Source organism: Triturus cristatus, chromosome 1_1, assembly GCF_964204655.1.
Source record: "Triturus cristatus chromosome 1_1, aTriCri1.1, whole genome shotgun sequence".
Classification (NCBI taxonomy): domain Eukaryota; kingdom Metazoa; phylum Chordata; class Amphibia; order Caudata; family Salamandridae; genus Triturus; species Triturus cristatus.
The window spans coordinates 126,472,869-126,491,926 of record NC_140579.1 but is presented as its reverse complement, the minus strand read 5'-3'; the positions used below and the strand labels follow the sequence as shown (position 1 = coordinate 126,491,926).

At 45.8% G+C, this 19,058-nt stretch overlaps 1 protein-coding gene across 4 annotated transcripts in view; it reads left to right on the top strand.

Moving 5' to 3' along the window:
• The window catches only part of KLHDC8A (kelch domain containing 8A), a 228,369-nt gene that overhangs the window by 172,815 nt on the left and 36,496 nt on the right, over nt 1–19,058 (top strand). For 3 of the 4 annotated variants that reach the window (XM_085614222.1, XM_085614197.1, XM_085614277.1), the window contains exon 3: nt 14,961–15,125. The exons of the other annotated variant lie outside the window; for it this stretch is intronic. In XM_085614222.1, coding sequence (XP_085470348.1) covers nt 14,961–15,125 — 165 coding nt within the window. The remainder of the gene's footprint in view (nt 1–14,960; nt 15,126–19,058) is intronic. 4 annotated transcript variants of the gene reach the window in all.

Below are 19,058 nucleotides of genomic sequence, written 5' to 3'. Positions count from 1 at the left end.
GCATGCCTTCTGGTTCTTTAGTTGAGCTCATTACACAACTGGGGGTTTAGCGTTTCCTATGATGATACTTTAATTACTCAGTAACTACTCCATCAGAGACAGGTGACACTTTGAATACAGATTTACCAACCAATATATTTTGGTAAAGTGGAAACGCCAGGACTAAGTGGCAAGTTCCGTGCCAAGGTCAAAACATTCTCACTCAAATGTCCAGTGACGAAGGCTGCACGTTTGCGTCTAACCACCTCAGTGAAGTGCAACCTTGCTTGGGGGTCCTTGGTCATGCAATTTTTTTTAACACTTGCTTCTTTAACAGAGCCCAATTCAAAACCCTCGGATTTTTACAGCAGGGAGACTAAAGGCATAAGATTCCATTTAATTTCATTAATCAAGTTACTGTTTTGTGCACTTGACTCGCCAAAGGTTGCTGCAGCAAACATAGGGCTTACTTAGCCCATAATGCTGCAGAAGGACGGCAGCACAGATTCAGCATAACAGTATAGTCACATCTATGACTTCTAGATAGAAGATCTCTCTAAAGGACAGTAAGGGATGAAACCCTCAAAATAAATCCACGACTTGCTGTAAACACCATGCACGTGCTTTGCTTACCTATCTCCCACTCTGCCAAAACTCTGTGGCACAGTAACCACACAGATCATACTTTTTGGGCCTCAGGGAGAAAGCCTGCGAGAAACCATTGATTAGAGCTAAAAACTACAGTCAAACGAACGAAATATAACTTAAGGTAGCCTATTCCTATGCACCAACATAATTTAACACCAACTCGACAGTTATACTTGGTCCAAGTCGAGCTGGAGGTCAAGTGAGGAGGGTTTGAGAATAAAGGGCTTCCAAGAATACTGCCATAGTGCATTCCACCAGGGTCCATTTACCTTCGGAAGCCTCCATCTGGCCCAACAGAGGAATTGCAAATATGTGCTTACCCAGTGATTAAATCCTTAACAGATTTTGTTCTGTAAAACGAAGGGCTGTGCGCCTTGCAAGTAACCTATGTTCAACGTCAAAGGATCGATTACATGTAAATACATAACTTCACTAAAGTAAAAACTGAAAGGCTGTCCTCATTGCATGTAGTCCTTTTTCTGCCGACCAATCGAGGCGATGGTATTTGAAATTCAATATTGCAGAAATGGAAGCAGACACGGCGCGACTTCACTCGTTCGACCGTTTTCAAAGCGTGTAATAATGCAAAAAGACTTACAAGTTACAACACCAGGGCGAGTAGATAAACGTGGCATGAACCTTACGAAACGTTAAACCTGGATCCATTTAAAAAAAAAACAGCAACAGAGGAGCCCGCGAAAGTGAAAGTGATCGTGATTACGATCGCTACGGAGGAAAGACACATGGCGCTGCGCGCGTGCACGTTCACGTGCACTGTAGCTTTAGGCCACGGCAGCACTTTGAAAAGCCCAGTTATAAAATGTCTCTTCGAGCCTTTGGCTCGCGAGACCTAAAAAGGACTCCCACCTGCTACATCGTTTTGTTTGCTGTATGTGAAGTGCTGGCTGTATGTGAAGTGCTGGCTGTATGTGAAGTGCCGGCTGTATGTGAAGTGCCGGCTGTATGTGAAGTGCCGGCTGTATGTGAAGTGCCGGCTGTATGTGAAGTGCCGGCTGTATGTGAAGTGCCGGCTCCATTTTAAAAGAAGAACAAATATTGGGTATGAATCACCATTGAGCTCTCTTTGAGGTGGCCATACTAGCTACCCAGTCTCCCACTCGGAGCAACCATGGTCTGATGATAAAGCATTTTAGGACCTGGAGTCACCTTAGACCTTTTGACTTTACTAAAAATTATATGTATAATACACTCAACTTATAAGTACTATCAGCCAGCCCCCTCCATCCGTAGGTCTGTTATTGTGTCATTCATGATTTTCTTCCACGTACTGCAGCATACAGGATAGGATACTGGGTCAGTTCACTTCAGTGGCGTAGCTAGACCTTTGGCCGCCCGTGGCAGCTCCTGCGCTGGCCGCCACGCGTCGGCCGCATGAAAGAACGGGGGGACTGAGTGTGCTGGCTGGCGATTCCTGTGACAGCTGCCCCTGCATCAGCCGCAGGTAAGAGTGGGCGGTCAGTGGGAGGCCGCCCCGGCCCCTCTTGCTACGCCACTGGCTCACTTCAGCCACTGCAATTGAAGGCGTTCTCTCCTTCCACAGGGAGCCCATCCACATGGAAAGTAGACCCCTTAAATGTCCTTCAGTGCCAGCGACTACTATTAAAATGTGTCCTTTTTAGGTCTCGCGAGCCAAAGGCTCGAAGAGACATTTTATATCTGGGCTTTTCAAAGTGCTGCCGTGGCCTAAAGCTACAGTGCACGTGAACGTGCACGTGCGCAGCGCCATGTGTCTTAACTCCGTAGCGATCGTAATCACGATCACTTTCACTTTCGCGGGCTCCTCTGTTGCTGGCATTCCCCCCTCCCTTCTCGCCCAGCCATTCTTGTTAAAGCTGCAGGCGTATTAACGCAATACTGCATTTCAACTCAAATATTCTTGTGCATGGAGCCAGTATTTGTATTGGGGCATTTAAACATCTATAACCGAGTGTTTGACAACATAAGATGAAAGTAATTTACCGTTGCGATTCATCCTGGCGTTTCTTAACCCCGCAACGGAGCTGAAAGTTAATTAACATGACCACGTGTCACACAACCAAAGCAACTTATCGCAGTGCTTTCCAAGGTTCCCTAAACTTGTTTTTTTATTTAAAGGGTAGCACAGTTGTCTGTTTCGCTGTCATGATTCTTCCCCCACAGTAAGGGCGTTGACGAGGAAGCACAGGACAAAGTATAATGACGATTACCAGCAAGTAATCACAGCATAACAGAGCACTGATGTGCCTTCTTAATATTGGTTACTTGCTACCCACCAGGACTTTACCACTTTCATTAATACCCTCCCAGCTCTTATCTCATACCTGCTCATGTCACCGCTGTACATTTCTACGAGTCGTACCATATCACAGCATTAATGTTGAGGGTTAAACCTGTATGCAACTTAAAGTTAGCTTTTTATTAACACAAAATGCGGCATCTTTTATTGACTAAATCCATTCCTGGACACGCCTTCCTTTATACAGCGGGTATCCCACACTGAAGATCTGACATCACAACTTTTCCTGGCTCGTTTTTTTTATTTCATGGAGCCAATATAAGCAAAGCTTTGATTTAATAAGATTCTGGACAAACACTGACATCATTCAGCGGCCGCTTATCAAAGCAGGCATCCTTCCCTGCAGCGACCATCTGGCTCGTCTCGCTGCTCGTCCCTCCTGGCTCCTGCGCATCTTCATTTATTACCTCTCAGTAAACAAGCTTCAAAGGGGCTGCTATCATCATTCACACCTCCCGTGCTTAGCAGGCAGCGCGGTGCCCATTTGCCTTGCATACCACGCTCCTTCTGGCCGGCGACCACAAAGCTGAAGCCATTAATCCAGTAGTCTAACAAGGTCCTGGGTTTCTTTAGAATGGTGCAAATATCTGCGCATATTTGAGAAGGGCATTCTCTGACCTGGAAATCTATGAATTATGGAGTGATGGTGACGGGGCACAGAGCGTAGAAGTGCCAAGACGCTCTAAAATGGTAAACTGATGTTGATGTGGGGAACATATTTGACACATGAGGATGTTCCACCTGCACCTACATCATGTGAGTAACTCCAAAGATGTTAGCTGCCCATCAACGCAATGTGCTTCCAGTTCCTTTTACAAAATACATCGGTGAGCTGCTCTCACACAGGCGACTCTAGGCTCTACAATGTTTCACTTTACTACCAAAGTCATTTTTGGGTTGCGTTTGCAGTTTTGTGTAGCGCAACCACAACCCGAAGGTATAGCAGCGCTTTACATGAGCACCAGTTATATTACACATGGACAAACCCTTCTCTTTTTTATTACAGTATATGCAAGTGATTAACTGGCTTGCGTGTTATTGTAACGAATGAGTGCTCTCCATCACACATATGAACAACTAAAGGCCTACGTGAGTTGACAGGGCAAATATGCCAACATTGTGGATTGTAATTGCATCGCTGCACTGTGCAATGAGGGGTTTCAGTCTCCAGGTCGGTAATAACCATGTCCACCTGTAATTACCGGTTCCCTTGCCGTGGGCTTATACCTGATTTCAGGGACATCTCTGCTACCATTTACCTCATTAATTGAGCTAATGGTAACAGGGTGTAGGGGGAGTTGGAGGAGGGGCAACACGATGCACAGGGTGGTGGTGGGGAAGGCGGAGGTGAAGATGCAGGGCAGGCTTTGGGGCTGCTGGGGTGCCACAGGAGGTGGCCGGGTGGGGCCAGGCTGACCACAACTCCAACCCAACCTGCTTTTAATTTTACTGGGTGCAGGTGCTGAAAATAGAAAATATTTGCTCCTGGCACCCATGAATTGGTCAAGGTGTGGCAGAGGAATGGGGTGGAGGCACAAAAGGGCAGAGTCATGAAAAACTGTGTTTAACAGTCAACTTTACATTTTTTTTTTTCTCTGCTGCCTAGAAACTGGCACTAAGGACAAATGAGACATCAAGTCTGTTCTGGCTTACCCAATTGGTCACACAGTGGCTGCATCTTAAAATATATTATGGAGTGAAGGCACTGGCCGCTGAGATCTTTGTGTGCCTAGTACTTTCATTGGATAATAATGGTAAGATAATTCTGTTGGTTCCAGGATTGATCTGTGTTTTATCTAATCAAAGTTTTGACTCATAAAGTAGCATAAAGTGTTACTGCATCTGCTGAAAAACACATTGCATAAGATGAAGATCACAGATTTGTATTCTAGGTAGATTAGTAAATTGATCATTGCCTTTGACACAGAGATCCATATGTTGTTTGCAGTTCATACGTTGCAATCCTTATACTATAGAACAGTGAGCTATGAAGTGCCATTAAGGCGCTGCATGCAAGCTGCTAGCTATGGTGGGGTTAGAACCTTATTGTTCTTTTCTCAAGCTATCATTTTTCTTAGGTTAATACAAAGGGTTCCTTTTCGGAGTGATACTGCCTAATTGGTGCAGATAACCTCAACCACTTTTATATTCTGACTTTGTATTTCTCCCGACCATGCACTATTTAATATAAAGCCTAGCAGTATGGGCCATACATTCTAACCCTCATTGCCTTATATAACATTTCCTGCACTTTGATTTACACACTTGTATGATTTATTGTCTGTGTATAATATGTGTATGTGTGTGATGCAAAGCGCTCTGACAACCTACAATGGAATGAGTAGGTATATACAAAGCAAATAAATAAATGAATTAGTAAGTTCTATTTAAATCACTATTTGTGTAATTACTAATACAGATGCTCCTGACATTCTTACAGTGCATGCATCTCTTACTTGCAGGGGTTGAACAAAGTCAAAGCCCCGGCTCCAGTTCATAGTTTCTGTTAAATATTTCTGAAACTATAACAACCTGAGTGCCTTTGTTTCCCTCCATTGCATTGGCGTATAGGTTTTAGGCTACAGATAGCTCCCACCCAGGATTAAACTAAAACAAAAGAAGCGCTGATGAACCTTTAAATCAGGCCTTTGTTTTTGGCCCAGATGGAAGTGAAACAAGCATTGGCATAGCCAATAGGTCTCGCTTTTGGGACCTTATAAGTGTTTAACTATGCAACAGTTGCATAACTAAATACTTTTAAGGTCCCAAAAGCGAGACCTATTGGCTATGCCAATGCTTGTCATGTCTTACTGTTGCCTTCATCGTGTAGTCTTCAACCTTACTTTACAAAATATAGCTGGATTAACAGCGGCCCCAAAACATAGCTAAACCAATTTCAACAAGCATTGGCATAGCCAATAGGTCTCGCCTTTGGGACCTTATAAATGTTTAGCCATGCAACAGTTGATGTTGTTGCACTAAGGATGTTGTACTGCATAACTAAATACTTATAAGATTCCAAAGGCGAGACCTATTGGCTATGCCAATGCTTGTTTAAGAGTCTCTGTGAGCCTCTCTTCCTGTATTTCTATCTGTATCTGTGTTTTTCTCTCCTCTGTCTCATTCCCTGTGAACTATCTATCCATCCATCCATCAATCCATCCATCCATCCATCCATCCATCCAACCATCCCACAAAACAGGCATCAATGTGCTATGGTCCAGTGTGTCACCATCAAGCATTTGCAGTGGCATCGTGACTGTCACCAGACACCCCCTCCTCCAAATGGCAGTATAGGAACATATTGCACAAGTTACTCACCATGTATGTTTTGTATTGCACGCTTACTTTGGTGCAAAGAGCATGACAACATTGCATAATTTTCAAACATGTAAACGTTTATTTCAAGCAGTAAATAAAATACAGGCTTAAATTCTTTAGTTGTGCTTCTAATAAGAGAAAAGTTTTTAATTATGTAGTTACAAAACAAAGCTCCTCATAAAACATTTTTTTCTTAAAAAGCACATTCTGGCAATAGAAATCAGAGATTCTTGAGGCTGCTAGCAAGGCATAGCTAACAGTGGGCCCTGATTGCAGTTAGAAAGTGAAGCTTTTGTGAATCTAGCAGTGCGCACAACACAAAGTGGTTATGCTCAGACATTTTTTAAACTACTTCTGCAATGTTGAGTGAACACTTTGTCCTGATTCTATTTAACCCCTTCGATGCGCATGACGGAGCGGTTCCGTCATGCGCGTCGGTTGCGCTGTGCGGATGACGGAACCGCTCCGTCATGGGCCCGCCCGCTCAATGGAACCCTCAGCACAGCGCGGTAATCCGCGCCGCGCTGAAGGGGTTAAAATGATTAGGGTTTCCTTTCACACATAGACTACTACACAAGGAGCATTGGCAAAGCTCAGCGTTGTTTCAAGCTTCTCCTGTTACAGTCTGCTAACAATGGGCCCTATGTGCAGTTTGAATGTTTAGGTTTTGTTTTACAATTTATGAACAGGTTTCTAATTAAATAGTGGGAAATGCTGATGCACTGCAGAGGCCACCTGTAGGAAAATGTCTTTTTATTGAATGGTCGCCCCTATTTCTTATGATTCTGCTGATTCTTATGTCGAGCCTGGGCAGCACATGCGCTGCTCTGCAAGGCATTCTGTATTCAGGTAGAGACTTGAAGCTCCGCCCATTCTCAGCCCATATTTTTCATTGGCTTGTGTAATTGGCCACTGTAAACTGTGGCTGTTCATTGGTCAATAGGCTTAGTAGTCCCTCCTTAGTACCGCCTTGTCTCTTTTTGTAACAACCCATGGCGACACCCCCTGCTATATGTGTTTTTTGGTCTCGCCTGAGCCAGCGCGTTAGCGCTGCTCTCGTGAGAGCTTTTGTAAACGGGGGATTTGAAAGTGCAAACTAGTGCTTTCAGGCCGCCAACTACAGTGCATGTGCCCGGGCGCACGCACCGTTTGGCAGCCTGCGTGATCATTTCGCGGCCGCTTTGATGTTCTCAGTGAGCTGCGCGGCCACTGAGAACATCAAAGCGGCCGCGAAAGTGCACACCATTTGCCACCCCCTCCCTTATCCCACATCCTGCTTGTTCTATGTAGCATGAGCTCGAGTGGAAGCTATTGAAGTGCTTTACAAAAGCAACACTTATCCCCCTTATGGTTTTACCAACACGCCTTCTGCAATTCCTTACAACCCCCACTACCTATAGCCCTCGCCTCCCGTTCCGCAGTTTTCTTTTTCTGTACCAGTCCAACCCAAACTAGCAGGCTTCTGCACTGTGTGATTTTGGGCAAGTTGAACTGCACAATGCATGAGTTCGGAAAACTCTGAAATGCGCCTACATGTTACAGAAATGCATTCTTTTAACTTTAAAGACATTTGATCATGTATTAAATCCGAGCTTTATCACGGCGTCTCAGCTCCCGCACTGTGTGATTTTGGGCAAATTATTTTTCACGAAGTCGCTTTTGTGCACATCACAAATGACCGCACCTTCAAATGCGCGAGTTCGGAAAGCTCTGAAATGCGCCTACATGTTACAGAAATGCATTCTTTTAACTTTAAAGATATTTGATCATGTATTTGTTTTTGTCACAGAAACACGTAAACTGAAAATCTATGCATAGCATAGTGTGCCACCTGACTGGTATTTTGCTGCTTCTGTCACTGTATCCAGATATAGAATACCACAAGTAAACAAGCATTGGCATAGCCAATAGGTCTCGCTTTTGGGACATTATAAGTATTTAGTTATGCAGCACAATATCCTTGGTGCAACAACATCAACTGTTGCATGACTAAACACTTATAAGGTCCCAAAAGCGAGACCTATTGGCTATGTCAATGCTTGTTACTTAGGGCTTTAATTACAGCCTCCGAACACAATTTTCTCAAATTGCTTTGGACACGCTCTCTCCTAACGCTTTAAAAAAAAATTATAGTGCAATGCAATAGGTCTCTCATTTGCGAAAGTTTAAGCTATTGGCGTTGTAAATGACAACGCCTTTTATTTACCTGTTTTAAAATCACCACATAAATAAAATGCATTGTCATTTACAATGCCAATAGCTCAAACTCTTGTAAATGCGAGACCTATTGCATTGCAAATGCTTGTTATTATTTAGCCATGATGCACAGCAGGCATCATCAAAAAACCATTGGTAATGCCGATAAGTCCTAAAGATGAGAGCTATAGTTTTTGCCAATGCTTGGTTTATTTCACTTTCTGCATTCCATGTGTACATGTTAACTTGCTCTCGCTACATGTTTTTCTTGTCTTTCACCCCCATCACCCTCCCACCCCCTGTGCTGTTTTCATTCACGCTTTGCCAATGCCTGTTGTACAGCTTGCTGGCTAATATGAAGCAGGACCGCGCTTTAGTTAAGGTAGCTAGACCTCAAAGATGGCTGCCAATGACGTCAGAATGAGTTTAGAGGCTTTAAAGAGCAGTTTCAGGGGGGACGGGGTGGGGGTGGAAGCTCTCTAAGTAACTTGTGAGCAGCTTGGGATGGAACAGTGGAGCTTCCTTAACTAATAAATGTCCCATTCACCGTCAGGCAGTTGGCTAGGAAAAACCCAATGTCTGAGCCCTCTGGGACTAACATTGCTTTTTTGAGCAGGAGCATAAACTTTTGAGCACCCTAACTCGCAAGTAATAGGAGGAGATAGGACCCAGTTTTGAGGTTGGCGAACTAGTACTCTACAAGCATGACTTTTAAAAAGGCAGTCCGCCTTATTACAAGAGCAGTAGGATAGAAAGCACTTGACAGACAGACGTCATGTTTGTGACGGAATAACCTGTCCATCAAACTCTAAATTAGGACTTTTGTCATGGAGACTGTGTTGATGACAGCCCTCAATCTACCAGTCATGATCTGTGGCAGGAGGCCGGGCATGCTGTGATCGGGGTCCATCTGCGACATTTTTGGTGCAGCATCTTCATGGGGTACCCGGCGGCTGGGGTGCAGTTCAGCACATTATGAATTTAGGGGGTCTCAGTTGTGTAATGTCGTAAGGTACTGTATGTTGGACGAGCCTGCACGCACCTGCCATTTTTTGTAGAAGAGATAAAGTGGCAGGCGAGGCTCTGCAGCCGTCATTTCTGTACCAGACCACGAGGTCGCATGAGATGAAGAGATTTGTGGTGTTATTGGAATCAGATTAGTGTGCTGAGCTCCAGCTGTGAGAATGTGCAAACTGCAACAGGGCCGATCGATGAGGGAAAAACCAATAGTGCCATGCGCCATCAATCAACCAGCCATGCATCATTTGTCCCTTGTCCACAGTCTCTATCTGCATGCCTTGAAAGAGGTGCATTGGCTTGTAAGGAAAGGATATGGCGTAATGCTCAGAGCTACTGGCTTTGGAACTGGGGAATTAGGCTCTGCTCAACATCCTATGATTCTGGGCAAATCACTTAATCTCCCTGTGCTTACAAAAAAATGAATGTGTCCTTGTGTGTAACTGGTGCTCATGTAAAATGCTCCAATATCCATCGGGTCGAGTTCACGCTGTATAAAGCTGCAAAATAAATAACTAAATAAGGAACCTGAGAGCCTTCCCAAAAGATTGGTCAGTCGCAGCTGGAGGATGACAGTCGGAGTACCTCACATGCCCTGTGGCAGAACCTGCCCCAGGCCTTCCTTCCAGTATTTTTTTTTTTGCAGATTTATATAGCGCGAATTTGACCCGATGGCGCTTTACATGAGCTCCATTTACGTTACACTAGGTCACATTCAGTATTAGGTCTCGCCTAGCGCTGCATAGGAGGGGACCTCTTGTAATCGATCAGCTTTTCTCCCCAAAAACATGCACACTTTGCATTGCTTTCTATTGCTAGGCGTGCACGTTTGGCAATTCCCTTGTGGGAGCGCGCGCGCCACCTGTTAGCAATTATCGCGCTCGCTCCCGCAAGTAAACGCTGCTACGTCCCTGCTCTCGGCCGCACTCCCCCTCCCCTTCACACTTTTTTTTTTTTTGGCAAGGGCTTTGAAATTCGGATACGGGGTAGCAAGGGTTTAATTTCAAGAGAAATTACTCAAACTCTCGTATTCGTCATAAGAGCTGACAGCCATTCAAGCTGTGTTTGGGAAAATACAATGCGATACTCTGAGCTCACGTTCTTAAGCCCAATAAAGACGTCTTTCAACGCTCGCTGAATTACCATGCTGCGCACAGCTTTAAACTGTGGCCGACTTCAGACTTATCGGATCCCCGGCGTCCTCTGCAGAGAATGCCCGCCATTTTCTGCGCAGTGGGGTTTTTCTTCGCACTTAATATAAGCTTGTCTTTAGCAGCAATTTAGTTATTTTATCTTTAAAAGGTGCAGCTCATTAGGCGTTATCTCCTGCATTACAAAACTTTTTAACATCGGTATGTGGTGCACAGAGGCACTAAATTAGCCTTCAGAAATATATAAGTAGCCCAGAGCCTCATTTTACCTCAGGTGGGGCGCAGGTGTGCGATGGTAACCCGCATTTTATGGAGAGAAACCCCATCTGTCGGCACGGGTCAACTTGACATATTTTCCACACATCTCTCTGAAGAGGCTTTAACGTGATTTGTGGCGTCCCTGGCATTTTAATATTGGGATGAGCCTGTGTTGAGGTAACAGCTTTAGAATTCTTTAGGTGAACTTGCCTCAAAAGTGAATAGCTGACGGATTACAGTCCCATCCAAGCTGTCCTTGCATTGTTACTGTGCAGAGTAAATCGTATTAACAGCTCGTTTCTAGAACATGTGCCTTAAATACAGAGCCACCCTTTTTCTTTGGCCAGAGAAGACATGAGAGTAATTTCAAGTTACAAGTCTGATGGTTGGTCCTTCAGATTAAGCTGCCGGCAGACAATCTTACCTATTTGTCATCGATGGAGCTCTTTTTTTTATGGATTGGCCTTTTACTAATCCTCACATTTCGAGCGTGTCCGACCCCATATGAGCTCATGAATATTCTCCATCCATGAGATGCACGCCTTCTAATCACTGAGGGCTCGACTAACCACTAGGGTCAAATTTGCATTCGCGGCATGCAGGCATTGTTTGTGGTCTGGGAAGCCGTATCCCTAGCAGGTACGTATCCAGGCAGTGTTCATTCTGCTGATGCTCCACCCTTGAAATGACAGTGCTCTGCATGCTTCCATTTACCAAGGGCTGATGTTTAAATGCAATAAACAAAACAACCGCTCTAGAAGCTGTTGGCGATGTTTGTTTGTGTGTCCTAATGCATGCGAAGAGGCCTCCTACTTAGTATGGAGACTGTTCATTGTATAGTTTAGGGCCCATAGGTTACAGCTATAGAGGATTTTTTCCGCAGTAGTAAAAATGCTGCATTGCATCTGCAACAGGAAGGAGTTGAACTGCTGGAAAAAAGCCCAGTGTCCATGGTCACAGTCCAACATGTTCCCAATCCAAGAGAGAAGCTTCTATTCAACATCAAGAAAGCAGCTCAGTTACGTTGAATACACCATTGTACTTCCCATAAAAAGACGTTCTCAGAAATAGAGTGTTTTCAAACAATCTTAGATACTGCTCTCTATGAGGGCTAAAAAAACCTTTAGTCTTTCCAAGGAGAGGAACTTTTTTGCTGTGAGGGTACCACAAGCCCTATTTATTTATTTATTTATTTGTTTATTTATTTATTTATTTTTAAAGTTTTATAGAGCGCGAACAAGATCCTTGCGGATATCAGAGCGCTTTACATAACAACCACCTGTAAGTTGAACAAACAAAAGTGTGCAAGTAGCAATCATATAAAACCACAATTCGTGCAAATATAGTAGGAGGATTAAGATATGGTAATGTATATTATAACAGGATCTAAAGAACTCGGGCCTGAGTAGATAGTGCTCATGTAAATTTTGCCATGAGCAACGCTTTAACTCTCTAATTAAAAGGTATTACTTTGAAAGCATTACTTTGACATTACATGCACCATCCTGTGCAAATAGGTGTTGTGCTTTCAGGGAGGATTGAAGGTTGGTGCTAAAGTTCTCCCTCTTTTGACCTCCTAATACTTGCACCTTCCTTCTGTGTCGATTTTAGTCCCCGTGTCTGCTGTTGTTGCGTCTGGGCAAGTCTTGTTTCAACAGGTGACATGCTCCTTCCTTACGGTGAGAATGGTAGAAGCTGACACTGTTCTAGAGCATTGGGTTCCTGCCATGAGTTACTCTTTTAGACAACCAAAAGAGCTGTGGTGAAGTTCTTCTCTGAATGCTGTGGTGACGAGGTACATCATGCAAGGGGAAGGAACTCCTTTGATTTTCTTACATATGATTAGCAACTCCATCTTTTTTTTTTTTTTACTTTGAGCTTTGTTTGCTTATACTCAGTGGTATTTATCCTTTTGTAGACAGTTGGTCACACCATAAATCTCTTTGAGGTTTACTAAGAAATAAAGACGTATTTGCGTGCCCACCAAGCAGAATTGGTGCGAAAGGCCTTCTTTATAGCGTGCAAGGGGGGTATTTCAATACTTTAGGTAAGGAAGCAGAGGCATTTCTGTCCTCCCATTTGAGTTTGATCATTTTCAATGGGACGTATCATGTCTCCCAGTTCACCTGTTGACCACGTCCTTTTTAAAACTCTTAGGGGCTTCTCTGAAATACTTGCCACTTTTTTTAGGGGCTAAAACTAGATTTTATAACCCATTGTTTGAACTCATATTTAGCTATAGGATGCCTTCCAAAGGCTTACGCGATCATAAGATCATTCATTGCTGTGATTTCCTAAAAAGTTAGTCCGTTGGGTTGAGGATGCTGCAATGTTCGTGGAGATCATCTGTGATGACTTTTCCATGGCCCTAAAAAGAGTGGCGAGCTGTTGCTTTAGTCCTGCAACATTGTTAGCTTTTTGGTACCTACCTGGGCAACTGCACTTCAGTTACTGTCTTAATATTATAATTTACACAGAGAGATCAATTCTGTCTAAGAAAACCATGCATTTGCGAGGTAATAACTTCTTGGAAAATCGTAACTTTATTTTGTTGATTTTTTTCCCCCAAGCATTTTCATTGATTATTGCAAGAATGTGAGTCTTTTCTGGCTTTTCTGTTTCCATAAGCTTTCCATTCCTTCCATTTCTGCTTACACATCCGGTTACCTACTGCTTTTGGTGGTCGTGTTGTTGATGTGGGCCTTATTTCATATTAACTTAAATGAAACCACTGCTTTCTCATTATGCTAGGGTCACCAACCCGTTGTTTTAGTACAGTGAACGAGCAGTAGAAAAATATTGTTTTGCCCTGTGTCCTTACTGTGCATTATTGGGATTGGTTTCAACTCGCATGTCACACTTTGCACTTATTGCATTTAATTCTGGAAAGTTTCATTCGTGTTTAATTCAACAGCTTCTGTGTCCTATTTATGAATATGAAGTGCCAAGTCTGTATCACTTACTAAAGCAGCCCTACTCCTGGTACAGGGTGGCCTTCACATTGTTCGATGGCATTGATGCCTTTGGGTGTGGCTTATGCTAAAAAAGAGCAACACTGAAAACCAAGCATTGACAAGGCCAAAAGGTCTGACATTGGCTGCAGCCTTTTGGTTTGTCAATGTTTGTTTTGTCATAGATTTCGCAAACTTTTATTGTTGAGGAAGCTGCTGGACCCTCCCGAATTTAAAAAAAAAAAATATAGCTAAAAGGAACATTTTTCTTCCGTTTCACAAAGCACACTTTGGCATTGTAGTCCCAAAAACGTAATGGAACGATTTTGTGTGTGGAAGTGCTCCTTGTGAAAGCACAGAATGACATCACTGACCATGAAGTTAGCCAGTGGCTGACGTGGGTTGACCTATTGCCACTGACAGCAAGAACAATGTGAATGACACAAGAACAGACCAATGGATGAAGAGGGTTAGCTGTAAAGACTAAGTAATACTAAGTAATACATTTTAGTAATGTCTAAGGCCAGACCTATAAATCTAGTTATTTAAACTGCCCAACGCAGACATTAAAGTGTTCTGAACAAGGCATGACTGCTGTCATCGGAATACTGTCCAAGGCCACTGCCGTGTTCTATGCATTATCTTTCGTTAAATAATTAAACAAGCAATGGCATAGCCAATAGGTCTTGCCTTGGGGACCCTATAAGTATTTAGTTATGCAGCTTGGTGCAACATCAACCGTTGCATAGCTAAACACTTATAAGGTCCCCAAGGCGAGACCCATTTGCTATGCCAATGCTTGTTATTTTTTTGGTAGGCACGGGGAGATTGAGTGATTTGCCCAGAATCACAGAATGTGGAGTCGACCCCGTGGCTCGAACCTTGATTTCCCAGCTCCAAGGTCGGCAGTGTAGCCGTGAGACAACATCCTCTCCCTTTTCCCATTCTTACAGCTGCCTCTGCTACACTGGCGGCCTTTCAGCTATACCAACCTAACAGGGTGTTAACAGGGAAAGGGGTAAGAGCTCCCAGCTGCCCCGTGCCTGCAGTATCCTGCTCCTAAATATTGGGACGCAAGACCCGTCTAACTTGCCGGCCCCAGAGCTTTCAGACCCTGAGACTTTCTATTCTCTGTCTCTGCAGACTGCCGAGTCTACGCCGCCGGCGGGATGGGCCTGGACCTGCGACCGCAAAGCCACCTGCAGCAGTACGACATGCTGAAGGACATCTGGGTGCACATGGCCAACATGCCCACCCCACGCTACGGGGCCACTTCCTACGTGCGCGGCACCAAGATCTACGTGTTGGGTAAGAAAGGAGGACCACAGGGGTAGGGGAGGGGCAGACTCCACCACTTGGAACGAGGTGGGGGCTTACGGGACATACCACCTCAAGCTTGATGGTGTCTCTACTGTTAAGGGAACACATTAATTCAAGTTCTCCAATTTGTCTCAGAAGGAGCCTTGTTTTGTTTTCCTTGCTTTGTTTTGTAAGCGGGTGGACTCGTCCACTGCAGTTCACTTTAGATGGATTATCCCCTCCAGGCTGGATCAATAAAACTGTTTTGTAAAATGCTTGTTTTTTAGGTCTCGCCTGAGCCAGCGCATGCGCTGCTCGGAGAGACATTTAGAATACGGGTTTACAAAGTGCTGCCACAGCCAGCCTAGCGCTTGCGTTCACGCGCGCAGCCGCCATCTGCCTCCCTTCCAGCGCGATCACTGCTGCGCGCGCACCACTCGCGTGATTAACACAGAGCACATCCGATTACTTTCGCTTTCATACACAACTTTCATGGCGTTCTCTTGTTCTTTTCTCCTTCCTAATTGGATAGCGCAGGCAAAGCATCACTTCCGGAGTGCAAGTAAGCAGTGCGTGCCCCCAATAACTGCCTCTGGGGAACAAAAAGCACTCTTCCATACATCAAACAGGGATCCCGCAACTACTCGAGGTCAGCTTTCTGATGACCTATAAAATCAAGCGACAGGCCTATGCACTTCTCCTCTTTCGTTCGTCTTTCTTCGGTTACGTTCCTTCCTTTCTTTTATCACCCCATCCCCTCCACGTCGCCCTTCGCCCATTCACTCGTTGCCCTGCACGTATTTTGTCTAACTACCCTGCTCATTTCTCGGCATCATGTGTCTCTACCGGGCCCATTCTCACACAGATTTCTGTCCCACTCAGCTGTGTCTAATCCATGCTGCTTGCTCACCCGACACCCTTGCCAGATTTTCCCATCACTCTACTCCATTCTATGTGGTCTTTGGCATCTCTGTTCCACTTCGTTAACTCTGGTGCACTTCTTTGCCCCAGGTATTTGTCGCTGCTCCATCCTGCATGCTCGTTAGACTCCCTGCCAGACTCTTAACTTTTCCCTTAGTTTGCCTCAACCCACTCGCTGTTTCTCCCTTACACACTCCATTACTGCTGCCGTTGTGTGCTTATGCGACAACGAATTAACCCCACGAGCGCTCCAACGTCAACTGCTCTGTGCGTTCCTGTCCTACCTTTCATAAATGTTCATAAATCATGCTAAGTGGGCTTCCTCTCTTGTTACTTGTGCTCTGTGTGCTTCCTATCACCGTAGTTGTTTTTACTGTTGATGCTCATGCAATGTGTGGTTCCACTTTAGCTGTTCATGTATGCACCTATCCCAGTTGTTCATGCGCCTGTGTTAGCTGCCCAGTCTACGTGTGCCCCTACGTTACATGTTCTTGCGCAGTGCAGCCCCCCCTAGAAGTTAGTGCCATGTGTCCTCCCCTCCCCCCCAACTCTAGCTTCCCTTGCTCTCCGCTCCCATCTGCCCCTGCAGCCCGTTGGAGACCTAGCCCCCCTCCAGACCCGCTCCTCTGGTACTTGGGAGCTTTGAGAATAGTCCGAAGGGGGGAATTTCCCCCATGGTCTCGGAGTGCTTTGTGTCTCACGGGGAGGGGCGGAACTCTTTTTCCCGCTGCTCCCTGTGCTTTTCTGTCTCAGTGGAGATGGCAGTTCGGGACCCTTGCCTGGAGGGTGGGCTTTGCTGAGCTCACTAGCATCTCCGTGCCACCAGGGTCTTAGTAATATTAACCAACAGCAGACACAGGTTTGATGTACTGTATTATATAGCGCCCACTCTATTTGTTAGACGCTATATTATCTATAAAACTGCAGGTGACTTAAAGTATTCCATTCCTGTAAGCAACGACTATTCTCTGTGAGTTCCTTTACTTTTTATGGACGAGGCACATTAAATATGCAATACTTGCGTTATCGAAGAATAAGGGCTTCGGTGTAACACCCTCCATGCTCAGATGTCATCGTTTTCTACCTCTTCTATCCTCGTCTGGGCCCTCTGTCAGTTGCAGGGCCCTGGTATCCACCCTAGCAACCCCCACCCCAGCTTTTTGTAGGATACTCGCTTGAGCTATCGTCAAGATGCGTGTCCCACAGCTCTCTGCACTGTACCCATTTTAACCTTTCGTTACCAACACACAAGCACTTCCTGCAAAGACCTGTGTTTGATCTGCTTTGATACAGCAGAGTGAAGGGCTTCCTGCTTGTTTGGGTGTCAGCAGCATGTTGGTCCCCATGTGTGCTTCGGCGTCAGCAGCCTGTTGAGTCCCCTGTGTGCTTGGCTATCAGCAATGTGCCCGTGGGCTCTCTGCTAGCTTGGGTGTCTTCAGTGTGTCTGTGGGCTCCCTGCTTGCTTGGGTGTCAGCAGTGTGTCTGTGGGCTCCCTGATTGCTTGGGTGTCTTCAGTGTGTCTGTGGGCTCCCTGCTTGCTTGGGTGTCAGCAGTGTGTCTGTGGGCTCCCTGCTTGCTTGGGTGTCAGCAGTGTGTCTGTGGGCTCCCTGCTTGCTTGGGTGTCAGCAGTGTGTCTGTGGGCTCTCTACTTTCTTCGGTGTCAGCAGAGTATCCCTGGGCTCCCTGCGTGCTTGCATGTCATCAGGGTGTCCGTGGGCTCTCTGCTAGCTTGGGTGTCTTCAGTGTGTCTGTGGGCTCCCTGCTTTCTTGGGTGTCAGCAGTGTGTCTGTGGGCTCCCTGATTGCTTGGGTGTCTTCAGTGTGTCTGTGGGCTCCCTGCTTGCTTGGGTGTCAGCAGTGTGTCTGTGGGCTCCCTGCTTGCTTGGGTGTCAGCAGTGTGTCTGTGGGCTCCCTGCTTGCTTGGGTGTCTTCAGTGTGTCTGTGGGCTCCCTGCTTGCTTGGGTGTCTTCAGTGTGTCTGTGGGCTCCCTGCTTGCTTGGGTGTCAGCAGTGTGTCTGTGGGCTCTCTGCTTTCTTCGGTGTCAGCAGAGTATCCCTGGGCTCCCGGCGTGCTTGCATGTCATCAGGGTGTCCGTGGGCTCTCTGCTAGCTTGGGTGTCTTCAGTGTGTCTGTGGGCTCCCTGCTTGCTTGGGTGTCAGCAGTGTGTCTGTGGGCTCCCTGATTGCTTGGGTGTCTTCAGTGTGTCTGTGGGCTCCCTGCTTGCTTGGGTGTCAGCAGTGTGTCTGTGGGGTCCCTGATTGCTTGGGTGTCTTCAGTGTGTCTGTGGGCTCCCTGCTTGCTTGGGTGTCAGCAGTGTGTCTGTGGGCTCCCTGCTTGCTTGGGTGTCTTCAGTGTGTCTGTGGGCTCCCTGCTTGCTTGGGTGTCTTCAGTGTGTCTGTGGGCTCCCTGCTTGCTTGGGTGTCAGCAGTGTGTCTGTGGGCTCTCTGCTTTCTTCGGTGTCAGCAGAGTATCCCTGGGCTCCAGATCACTGAGATCTAACCACTTATGCCTCCTGACTGCACCTCGCTTTCGACGTTCCAGAATGGGTGGTAGAAGGTTCAGCGTAATTACTGCTAAGCTATGGAACTGTCTCCCACTCGACCTCAGGCTCTGCCCGTCTGAATCCATCTTCCGTAGTAAACTAAAAACATGGCTGTTCTCCAGTTTATGATTCCCGTCTTGCAATCGGCTTGACTACTCCCTTCTTTCAGAGCTTCTGTATTAGCGCCGGGACACCCCTCCGGGGGTAGCTGCGCGCTTTATAAGCTACTTAAATAAATAAATAAATAAAATAAATAAATCAGGGTGTCCGTGGGCTCTCTGCTAGCTTGGGTGTCTTCAGTGTGTCTGTGGGCTCCCTGCTTGCTTGGGTGTCAGCAGTGTGTCTGTGGGCTCCCTGATTGCTTGGGTGTCTTCAGTGTGTCTGTGGGCTCCCTGCTTGCTTGGGTGTCTTCAGTGTGTCTGTGGGCTCCCTGATTGCTTGGGTGTCTTCAGTGTGTCTGTGGGCTCCCTGCTTGCTTGG